General features: G+C 37.7%; 1 protein-coding gene across 5 annotated transcripts in view; it reads left to right on the forward strand.

The window, feature by feature from the left end:
- The window catches only part of LOC110458155 (integrin beta pat-3-like), a 37,098-nt gene that overhangs the window by 19,052 nt on the left and 5,427 nt on the right, over window positions 1–12,619 (forward strand). For all 5 annotated transcript variants that reach the window (XM_021509748.1, XM_021509750.1, XM_021509751.1 and 2 more), the window contains exons 5-8: window positions 1,392–1,464; window positions 5,770–5,851; window positions 10,054–10,163; window positions 11,017–11,112. In XM_021509748.1, the coding sequence (XP_021365423.1) occupies window positions 1,392–1,464; window positions 5,770–5,851; window positions 10,054–10,163; window positions 11,017–11,112 (361 nt within the window). The remainder of the gene's footprint in view (window positions 1–1,391; window positions 1,465–5,769; window positions 5,852–10,053; window positions 10,164–11,016; window positions 11,113–12,619) is intronic.

Here is a 12,619-nt window from a genome sequence, read left to right on the forward strand (position 1 = left end):
CAACTTAGTGATGCCATGAGTAACTCATTAATTAAACAGCAACGATGTTATGGTGTTATTTGTTCTTTTGTACGACAAACGTACAATGTCTGAAGACTAGATTTATATTTTGACGGTGGACCTCTCGTATCCCCCTTGCGGGCGGGACGCCAAATAAGGTAATAATGAACAAGCCCCCTGTGGATTCATACATTTGTCATCACCAGGTTGCCCCTATAATAATACCATCTGACTTCTAAAACACGCTGTTGATAGAGAATTTGAACCGAAACTTTAATTTTCTTTCCAGTACACAAAAAAAAGTCTTTGGGCCATACTAAAAATATGCTTTTTTCTTCTTGTTAATTAAACATAAAAACAATCCTCAGAACACGGGAAATCGCTTCTGAGACGTTCTAGAAAACACATTTTTTTGGGGGGAGATCCCCCAAACCCCCCTTACGGGGAGGGGGTCTGTACCCTCCCCCTCCTCGCGCTACGCGCTCGGGCTGCTGCCTTTCGCAACACACCGTTGACTATTGAGAAAAATTTCTCGCCCCCCCTTTTAGGAAATCCTGGATCCGCCCCTGCCCTGTAACCTTATTTCATGTTACTAACACAGCCACTAAGATGGACACCTTATATACATTGTACATGTTATTGTACATAAGTTCAAGGTCGATCACGTGGTGAGTTATCATCATTCCTGAATAGACACGTTAATACGTGTGTGGTATAAAAATGTACATGAAATAACGTAAACGCTAACATCAGGCAAAGTGTAAGTTGCACAAAACAAGTGAAAACATATTTGTTTTTGCAAAATAACAGGTATACGACATCGTACGACTGTATTTTTCCAGGCTAGTAAACCCGAAAGTTGATATTCTTCAAGTCTAGAAACAGAGGGAATCGTCATCTTTGTAGGTTGTCAAATCCTTGTATTAACCTCATATAAGTCAATATAAGTTCAGATCTTCACGTTTCTCGCTGTCTTTACTGCCATGTTTTGCATATTCATGAGGTTAACGTCAGCCTTGCGCGATGACATTCAGTCTCGTTGCCAGGTTATTTCTCGAACCAAAGGGGAAATTCCCGAAACAGTACGAAAACCCTGTACAGTTTGTATTCAGTACAAGGAGCATGAGGTTTGACGTCATCCACATGAATACGCTAAATATGGCAGCATGAAATAACTCTCAGGTCCCTGTGGACGAGGTCTCAGCCAATCAAAGACAAGCAAAACTGACAAATAAAGTTGTGACAGATATGCTGACTTCCGGTCAAGGTCACAACATGTAGGCAATTGTGAGATCAAACAGATGTTTTTGTCTTAATCGTTACTGCATTAATCAGTTATTTTACTGTTTCTAACTAAGCTCAAGATTTAATAAGTTTTTTTGTCTTTACAGGTCGGTGGAAAAGGTGTGTTCTGGGCGCGGCAGATGTGTTGGCGGTGTCTGTCAGTGTGCTCGACGACGGTCGGTAAGTAAAGCATGCGCAGTTGTTCATCCACCTACAAATGTACCATCCCCACCCCATATTGTTTACACGTAAAGAGATGCTCAAAGTTATTCGATTCACTAAATAAATCACTGCACCAATCTGGTACTGACAGTGGTTTAGATATTCCAACATCGAACTCCCAAAAACGAATCCGCTGTTAAATTCAGTCTGATATGAGTCAAGTACATGTATGTGATCAAACAATTTTTCCTAAAACTGTAGAGTTTCAGGATGGATATAAAAAATAACCAATTAATCAAATACTGTTTGAGGAAATGCCAGAATACCTATTTTCTCGCAATTAAGATGGAATTAATTGTTGCACAATCTGTCAACAAATTAACATGAATTAAAATTGGTTATGATGGTCTATAACTGATCTGTCATTTTGCCAAAATACGTTTCGTTTCCGCTTGCCGCAATATCCGGTTTTCCCATCCTACAGAAGAAAAAAACATCTAGAATTGTTGCTGAAGTAAATATGAAAATATTACAAATGGCATTTGTAATTTCAGTTATTTTTTCAACATTCTAAAGTTCTGTTGAGCGAATCTATACCGGAATACTAAAGTACATTATAGAGGTTACACAACGAGTGGTTGTTGAATATGGTATTTATTTCACTCGAGTTAGCTAATTTTCAAAAGTTACAGAAAGACACGAGCTTTAGGGAGTGTCTTTCTGTAACTTTTGAAAATTAACTAACGAGAGTGAAATAAATACCATACTCAACAACCACGAGTCGTATGATCTGTTTCTACCACAATCTCATGATCAGTTTGTTGACAAGGCTGGCGAAGTGATATGACCCATATGTAAAAAGTCACTCATTATTATTCAAAAGTGACATTTTTTTTACAAATTTAATTATTGTCAAAATTAATGTTTCGGACACAACTTCGTGAAAAAATAAAATAGATGAACGACTTTGAATATTGAGAGTAGCAGTATTGCATTAACTTATATAAATTAACCACGGACTATATGCGCGTAAGCATATCGTACGAAGTCTGCCTCCCGCCAAGTGATGAACCGTTGTAGACGAACTTATCGCTGTCAATATTCAAAACCATAGGCCTACGTTTCTAGGCCTACGTTTCTTCGTGACGGTTCTATGGTTGACGTTTATAGTGAAAGTTCAGCCATAGTCAGACCGTCTAAATAGCGATAACGGGACGTTGGGAGAACGAAATATTTCCCGACGCTGTGACGTATCTTGTTTTGGTTTCACAACCTGGACACGCGACGGTGTGACGTCGAAACGATATCGAGCGCCTGTAGCAATTTTGCCTGAAACTAGCGATCAAATCTTTAAGTATCATCTTTTAATATTGCCTTAATAACCCCCCTTTCCGCATAACCCCACAAAGTCACCAACATTTGTCGGATGTTGACAGCCGACGACGTAAACAAAACAGCAGGTGGCAAAAAGCACGTGGAAAAAGTCTTCCCGGTCAAAGTTCATCTTCCCGACCAATCAAAACTCTTGAAGGTCATATACCACGTGTGGTATATAACTCATACAATGATCTGAGAGTGGAATAACACACCGTATTGTGGTAGAAAAAATGTTCCTAACAAATATTCCGGTTTTCATCGAAGAAGGAATACCTCATTTGACTTGTATGAAATTTAAAGCAACGCAGCAGTAGTTAATTCCAAATTATGTTAGTGAACCCCCTGTTTCTGTATGTACAGTACCTACAACGTTAGGGTATATACAGCACGGAATCTGAGAACGGCTTTACGAATTAGTGCCCTACTTTACATGTATGCATGTAGTTTAGTGAATTATAAAACTGTTATTCTATTTTATTCTAACTTGTATACTTGGTAATGGCCTGTGTGAGACGAGCTACCATCATATAATGTAAAGTGACTCTTGAAGGGGCAAGCTTCTGGTGTTACTCATCAACTTATATCGTCCCGGATGAACTAATTGCTGATGAACATTTACACCGACGATCTGAAACATTTATACGGTGAATTATTTTCATTTGCTACTACGTAAGTCAGTTGTGTTAAATCAATGATAAATATATTACAGGATTTTCGTTGGACAACTTCCTGTTTTAACCTTACTTTGTGCTTCATAAAAGTAATGTTACTTTGAAAAATATCAAACATACGAGCTTGCAGCTTTCAACAGATACTTGAATGCAGGTTTTTTTCATTAGCAACGGAAGTAAGTTTTGTACTTATGTTTTTGCTGCTTTACCATGCAATACAATCCCATTCCCGTCAAAAATACACAAAACACAATTTACTGATGTTAGCACATCAGTTTGTTTAAGTTCTCCGGAAAGCTGAAACACGACCACCTCCAAATATACTGGTAAAATATAAGTAACCAGAGGGCACTGATGCGAGTCTGTCTAGTAATGGCTGTCTGTCACGTGACATCAAAGACTCGGAATGTCGGCAGCTGCTCCCTCGTATGATCGGCACATTTCCTGTTTTATCCTTCTGAATTTACTGACTTCGGAATGGAGCGGTCATGGTTCCTGGCTATGTGTGCTATGTCAGAGTGGAATATAATGCTTAAGTTACGGCTTTCACAATTTCAAATCAGGATTCCAAACCTCTAGGCGACACATTACAATTAAAAGGTAATAGAAATTAACAACACTTCTATACTGCCTTTTTTTATGAGCAGAATCGTTAAGTAAGAGTAATCACCGCCATACAACTAATACTGAAGGTAAAATGACACGTGAGGCAATCATAAAAAACTGTTTGTATCTAATGTAAACAGCTGATTGGATTTCCTAATAATTTAGTTATCATTGCTTTGGACACATAGATGTTATTGTTTATATTAATGTAAGTATAAATTGTGTAGGCAGTCCGGGAGACTATAACATTACTCCAGTCAATATACATGACACAATTCCACCACGATCTCACAAATACAGAAACATGCACATCAAATAGACCAATTCCATCTATCACCGCTGATAATGACTGTATTATTAATACTAATGGGTGTTTTCGGAACCCTTTCTTCCCCGCAGTGCTACATTTTATGACCTTTATGCTATGCCATTGGAGCTTGCTCTATTGCAATACGTGTCTGATTGTCTGCTGGGCCGCGAGACACAATTTACCGGATTGCAACATCGCTGACGGCTGTAACTTACCCAGACTGCTAGATATTTCCGGCACCACGTTGTGTCCTGTGGTCCCCTTATGTCAGGACAACATACCCCAGATGTCTTTATACAGACATAATCCCTTGGGCCATTGCCATTCTTATCCAGGTCGTGATTCCGTGAAATATCGTGTCGTTCCGTCACATTCCGTTACATTCCGTCACACCGAGAACCATGTCTGTGTTTGTTTTCGAGGTATTAAGATGTCATGTTGACATGTTTATTCAAAAGATGTATGTAGAATGTCAGGCAATGCGCTCTCTTGTTTTAAAATTATGATTTGTGTGAACTGATTTATTTAGAAAAAAAGGTCATCGTGTGTGCTTCTCCTGGTTATCCAATCACGGCTTTGACTAATTTAGTGAAAATACTGGCTCATGAGACATGTTTATTCGTAACATTTTTGTGAAATGTCAAGCATTGCGCTTTATTGTTTCAAAGTTATGATTTGTTTGCGCTTGTATATTTAGAAAAAGTACAATATTTAGTGTTTCGAGTAACTAAGAGTGAAGTATGGCTCACATGTGCAAGTCTCGTTCAACTCTCGTTATGATATAGTGTCAGACTCACGTGTCGCATATGGGAAGTACCAACATTTAACATGATTACGAACACTGACACACTTAAGTAAAAAATATTAATCAGATATTATCACCATGTGGAAATGTCATAAAACTACTTAATTTCTGTTACAATCAATCTGTTTTATTTCACATTTTAGATTTTGATAATTTCCGCAAATCAAATTCCGTTAATGGTTTTGACATTCCGGACTGATTTCCCCCAAAACCCACTATAGTTGTCGGTTTCTGATTTACCACTTTGTTTAACACAAACCAATACTGTTGTAGGGTTCTTCTATTCTATTCTATATTCTATTCTATTCTAATTACCAGAAAATTATGACATAATGCTGTTACTTATAGAATTTACTTGTAGAAGTCATGTAATTACAATCACGTATCATAAGCAAAACAAGGTCAAGCTAATATCATCATCAGAGCGTCACAAACCTGAGCGGGAAATATGAAAATAACCGCTCTTGTGCCCAATGGCTTGACCAGCACCTGACAGGTAAATAACCATTATATTATCAGACTGTTAACTGACCACACCTGTCTTATTTCAACAGAGAATACCGGACAAGTTTAGCGGCGAGTATTGTGAGTGTGACGACTACAGCTGTCCTTTCTACATGGGCAGGATGTGTGGAGGTAGGTAATACATGTACACGTGTTTTGGCGATTCAGGTGTTAAAATATAAAGATCCCAAATGTTGCAATGAGCGCAGCAGATTTATTTTGGTCGCTTTAGCGTCCCCAAAGGAGATGGCACAAAGGCAAATTCCCGATTCGGCATGGATTCCCAAATCAGATGCCTTTACAGCATGCATTGGGTTACAATGGAATAGAACGTCCGTCTAGAGTTCGAGGTCCCGGGTTCGAATCTGGACATGCATTTTTCTTTCCTGCTTCAGCTCAATCATTAATCATCAAGCTCCCAGGACAGAACCACACTATGCTTGTAACTAACTCTACCTCCAAGTCTGGATCATTGAGTGATGTGAAGATCTGTTGGATTATTCCTGAATAAACTGTGTATTTTTCCATTCCATCAATCATCATACACAAATTGTATTTTCAAATATAGATTGGATCAAGTTTTACAACAGTCTATTGGATTAATTTGTTCTCAAAAACCTTTTTTCTCGATCACATTCAACACTGATGGTCGGTTGGGTTATTATTGGGTTTTATTTCACTGTTAAATATATAAACATTGTGAATTTTCTTCTAAAATTTGCAGGTGTATGCAATTATACTTGTTCGCTGTAACTGCCCATTATTAAGGCAGTATTTGTCGGGTATCACACACAATAATGGACATCTAACTTCAATGGACATACTTCTATACACTGTACAATGGGAACAAGTTTCCACTATCATACTACTATACACTGTACAATGCGAACACGTTTCCACTATCATACTTCTATATACTGTATAATGGGAACAATTTTCCACTATCATACTTCTATATACTGTACAATGGAAGCACGTTTCCACTATCATACTTCTATATACTGTATAATGGGAACAATTTTCCACTATCATACTTCTATACACTGTACAATGGGAACAAGTTTCCCCTATCATACTTCTATACACTGTACAATGGGAACACGTTTCCACTATCATACTTCTATATACTGTACAATGGGAGCACGTTTCCACTATCATACTTCTATATACTGTACAATGGGAACAATTTTCCACTATCATACTTCTATATACTGTACAATGGGAACACGTTTAAACTATCATACTTCTATACACTGTACAATGGGAACTCGTTTCCACTATCATACTTCTATATACTGTATAATGGGAACAATTTTCCACTATCATACTTCTATATACTGTACACTGGGACCACGTTTCCACTATCATACTTCTATATACTGTATAATGGGAACAATTTTCCACTATCATACTTCTATACACTGTACAATGGCAACACGTTTCCACTATCAAATGGGAGCACGTTTCCACTATCATACTTCTATACACTGAACAATAGGAACACGTTTCCACTATCATACTTCTATATACCGTACAATGGGAACACGTTTCCACTATCATACTGCTATATACTGTACAATGGGAATAAGTTTCCACTATCATACTTCTATATCCTGTACACTGGGAACACGTTTCCACTATCATGCTTCTATATACTGTACAATGGGAACACGTTTACACTATCATACTTCTATACACTGTACAATGGGAACAAGTTTCCACTATCATAATTCTATATACTGTACAATGGGAACACGTTTCGACTATCATACTTCTATACACTGTACAATGGGAATAAGTTTCCACTATCATACTTCTATATCCTGTACACTGGGAACACGTTTCCACTATCATGCTTCTATATACTGTACAATGGGAACACGTTTTCACTATCATACTTCTATATACTGTACAATGGGAATAAGTTTCCACTATCATACTTCTATATCCTGTACAATGGGAACACGTTTCCACTCTCATACTTCTATATACTGTACAATGGGAACACGTTTCCCCTATCATACTTCTATACACTGTACAATGGCAACACGTTTCCACTATCAAATGGGAGCACGTTTCCACTATCATACTTCTATACACTGAACAATAGGAACACGTTTCCACTATCATACTTCTATATACCGTACAATGGGAACACGTTTCCACTATCATACTGCTATATACTGTACAATGGGAATAAGTTTCCACTATCATACTTCTATATCCTGTACAATGGGAACACGTTTCCACTCTCATACTTCTATATACTGTACAATGGGAACAATTTTCCACTATCATACTTCTATACACTGTACAATGGCTACACGTTTCCACTATCATACTTCTATATACTTTTCCACTATCATACTTCTATACACTGTACAATGGCTACACGTTTCCACTATCATACTTCTATATACTGCACAATGGGAACACGTTTCCACTATCATACTTCCATATACTGTACAATGGGAACACGTTTCCACTCTCATACTTCTATATACTGTACAATGGGAACACGGTTCCACTATCCTACTTCTATACACTGCACAATGGGAACACGTTTCCACTATCATACTTCTAAACACTGTACAATGGGAACACGTTTCCACTATCATACTGCTATATACTGTACAATGGGAATAAGTTTCCACTATCATACTTCTATATCCTGTACAATGGGAACACGTTTCCACTCTCATACTTCTATATACTGTACAATGGGAACACGTTTACACTATCATACTTCTATACACTGTACAATGGGAAGAAGTTTCCACTATCATACTTCTATATACTGTACACTGGGACCACGTTTCCACTATCATACTTCTATATACTGTACAATGGAAGCACGTTTCCACTATCATACTTCTATATACTGCACAATGGGAACACGTTTCCACTATCATACTTATATACACTGTACAATGGGAACACGTTTCCACTATCATACTGCTATATACTGTACAATGGGAATAAGTTTCCACTATCATACTTCTATATCCTGTACAATGGGAACACGTTTCCACTCTCATACTTCTATATACTGTACAATGGGAACACGTGTCCACTATCATACTTCTATACACTGTACAATGGGAAGAAGTTTCCACTATCATACTTCTATATACTGTCCAATGGGAACACGTTTCCACTATCATACTTCCATATACTGTACAATGGGAACACGTTTCCACTATGATCCTTCTATACACTGTACAATGGGAACAAGTTTCCACTATCATAATTCTATATACTGTACAATGGGAACACGTTTCGACTATCATACTTCTATACACTGTACAATGGGAATAAGTTTCCACTATCATACTTCTATATACTGTACAAAGGGAACACGTTTCCACTATCATACTTCTATATCCTGTACACTGGGAACACGTTTCCACTATCATGCTTCTATATACTGTACAATGGGAACACGTTTTCACTATCATACTTCTATATACTGTACAATGGAAGCACGTTTCCACTATCATACTTCTATATACTGCACAATGGGAACACGTTTCCACTATCATACTTGTATATACTGTACAATGGGAACACGTTTCCACTATCATTCTTCTATATACTGTACAATGGGAACACGTTTCGACTATCATACTTCTATACACTGTACAATGGGAACAAGTTTCCACTATCATTGGTTTTCTGTTTTTATACTCATAATGATATCGCTCTCTTATGTATCTAATGAAGCGTATCTTTTTATATAATGCTATGCAACACAGTTCCGTTCAAATAAATAACATGAGCGATTACGCAACTTAGTCCCATAGTCTTCATTGTCACTGAATTCACCTGGTAGGAATTCACAACTGCAGACGACTTTGTTATATTTAGATAAACAAAAGTCACTTGACCCCCACCCCACCCCACCCCCCTTTGGCGACCAGGCGACCAGGCGACCAGCTGTGTCCTACGCTGAAATTTATGTACAACACTAACGTTCAATACAACAAACGAAATGTTATTCAATCTTTCAAAGTGGTTTCTTTTGCCTCGTGCTACATTTTAAACGAACAATTTAACAAGATGCTGGATGAAACGTTTTAGTGGGATCAATATCATGTTGTCAATGGTTACCATTTCCTTCAGACGACAAACGCCAATCATAAACCATTCGTGAACTTCTTAGCATGATTGTTCACCGACTGCTCTCGATGAGTGGCAAAACGACCCGAACAGTTTCTGATCAGAAAACATGTACTGTAAATCCATGTGAAATGCTTTCATAATAGCATTTTGAATTGGTAGGTGTGATATTGTTTATTGTTGTCATGGTTACACAGGAGCTTGTTTGGTTGTAGGAGATGCCCGGGGGAGGTGTAACTGTGGGGTGTGTCAGTGTGGCCCTGGCTACACGGGCGAGGCCTGTGGCTGTAGTCTAATGACGGACGGGTGTGTGGCCTCCGATGGGGTAAGTCACTTTACATCAAACGCTGGAGTTGATGATGTCAGAACAAAGATGAGATGGGCGTGGTCTTACGTAATTGTCTTCCCACCATCAGGATAACCTTGTTACATGTAGAGGTTTTTTGTTATCTAAATTACACATTCCGAGAACATACTGATCTCTTTGTATTCTAACCAATTACACGTGTTGATGAGTGTGACGTCATAATACAGGTAGAACATCACTGATTGAATCACGCAGCATATTTGTGCGCATGCGCAGCAGACCTTTGTTGTGTGTGATTGATGTAGCTGCTGATAGCCTTTCTATAAAACATGTGTTAAGTAATTAGAAATCATGTGCGTGCACGTGCTCCCTTTGCTCGTATATTGCTCTTTTTATGTTATTTTTTCTGCGCACATAAACAAAACCAAGAAGTACACGTACCGGGGTTAATATCGTATTTTATGGCTTACGACGTAAAAGAAAAAATGGGGAAAATGTTGAAAAAAGATGTTTGAAAGCAATATTTATTTATGTAAGGAATTGTACGTATGCATAGACACATGTAAAGAGGTGTTTGAAATCGTGTTTGTATTACATTTATACCGTAAAACAAATAGCATATATAATTTTTATATTTTGCAATACATATATAGTATTATTTATAGCAATGTATTTATAGCATTTTATGTATAGTAATTTGAATGGTACAAGCGTTATTAACGACTTAGTTATATTTACAGAGTATACGTATATATATACTAGATAATTACACGTTTTGTTGTATGTTACACGTTAAATGTTATCTTGCTGATTTTCGTCCGATTTTGTAGTCTGTTAGACGTGTTTCTATTTGCTGATTTTCGTCCCACAGAGCCTGTGTAACAACCAGGGGTCGTGTGTCTGTGGTTACTGCCAGTGTGACCAGGACAGTATCTACAGGGGGCCGACATGTGAAGAAAACCCAGCGGTAAGTATTGTATACAGGTTTACAACCAGTGAAATGTTTATAGGTGACGTTTCAATTCAATAGCAAGTACGATATGTACTTTGTCAACATCAGCAGACAAATGACGGTGAAGCGTGTGTACACTAGTAGTAAATATGTACAAGACGGCAATAAAATCGACATATCGATTAGACAACACTTTGTTGTTATGCATATAGGGAATAACGATCAAATCGACAAACCAATTCTACGCTCCTGTTCATAGGTGTGCATGAGTCTGTGAGCCCCCTCATCTCACTTCAGATCTGATGCGTAGTATCAAGATTGCTTCTTTCATCTTCCGCTTGAATACGTTACTCTGTGTTTCCAACGATTTATAATTGCCCCAGTCAGTTACACAATTTAACTGTGTGGCATGATCTGTGATTGCCGATTTTATGATCTGCGACTTTGGCTGTTTCTTTCTGATCGGGTATACGTCTTTCCCTCTTGGGTTCACCAAGTGAAACACAATCCCGCTTCCGGTTTTTCTGATATACGATTCGTCGCATTTTTTAAATCCGATAGTGTACACACATTCGGTGACGTTTTCTTTTCGTGATTTATCTATTTGTTTTTGTTTCATGAAAATTATATCTCGAAAGCTGAAATAGGTTTTTGTCAACACGAACACAAAATCCTTAATCTGGATATATGTGTTCTTACACCAGGACCTGTATATAATTCTATGTGCCATGTCTAAGAATATGTTATACAAACTGTGTGTAGACTTATCTGACGAAGGTACAATGTCTAAGGATATGTTATACAAACTGTGTGTAGACTTATCTGACGAAGGTACCATGTCTGAGAATATGTAATACAAACTGTGTGTAGACTTATCTGACGAAGGTACCATGTCGAAAAATATGTTATACAAACTGTGTGTAGTTTTATCTGACGAAGGTACCATGTCTGAGAATATGTTATACAAACTATGTGTAGACTTATCTGACGAAGGTACCATGTCTGAGAATATGTAATACAAACTGTGTGTAGACTTATCTGACGAATGTACCATGTCGAAAAATATGTTATACAAACTGTGTGTAGTGTTATCTGACGAAGGTACCATGTCTGAGAATATGTAATACAAACTGTGTGTAGACTTATCTGACGAAGGTACAATGTCTAAGGATATGTTATACAAACTGTGTGTAGACTTATCTGCAGAAGGTACCATGTCTGAGAATATGTTATACAAACTGTTTGTAGACTAATCTGACGAAGGTACCATGTCTGAGAATATGTTATACAAACTGTGTGTAGATTTATCTGACGAAGGTACCATGTCTGAGAATATGTTATACAAACTGTTTGTAGATTTATCTGACGAAGGTACCATGTCTGAGAATATAATATACAAACTGTTTGTAGATTTATCTGACTTTCTTCTTCTTTCATTACGCTATCTGACGAAGGTACCACGTCTGAGAACACCTCAAACTAACTGACGAAAGTTTCAGTTCTTAGAACTCGTCCTAGACAG

Source organism: Mizuhopecten yessoensis, unplaced genomic scaffold (genome assembly GCF_002113885.1).
Source record: "Mizuhopecten yessoensis strain PY_sf001 unplaced genomic scaffold, ASM211388v2 scaffold9465, whole genome shotgun sequence".
NCBI lineage: Eukaryota > Metazoa > Mollusca > Bivalvia > Pectinida > Pectinidae > Mizuhopecten > Mizuhopecten yessoensis.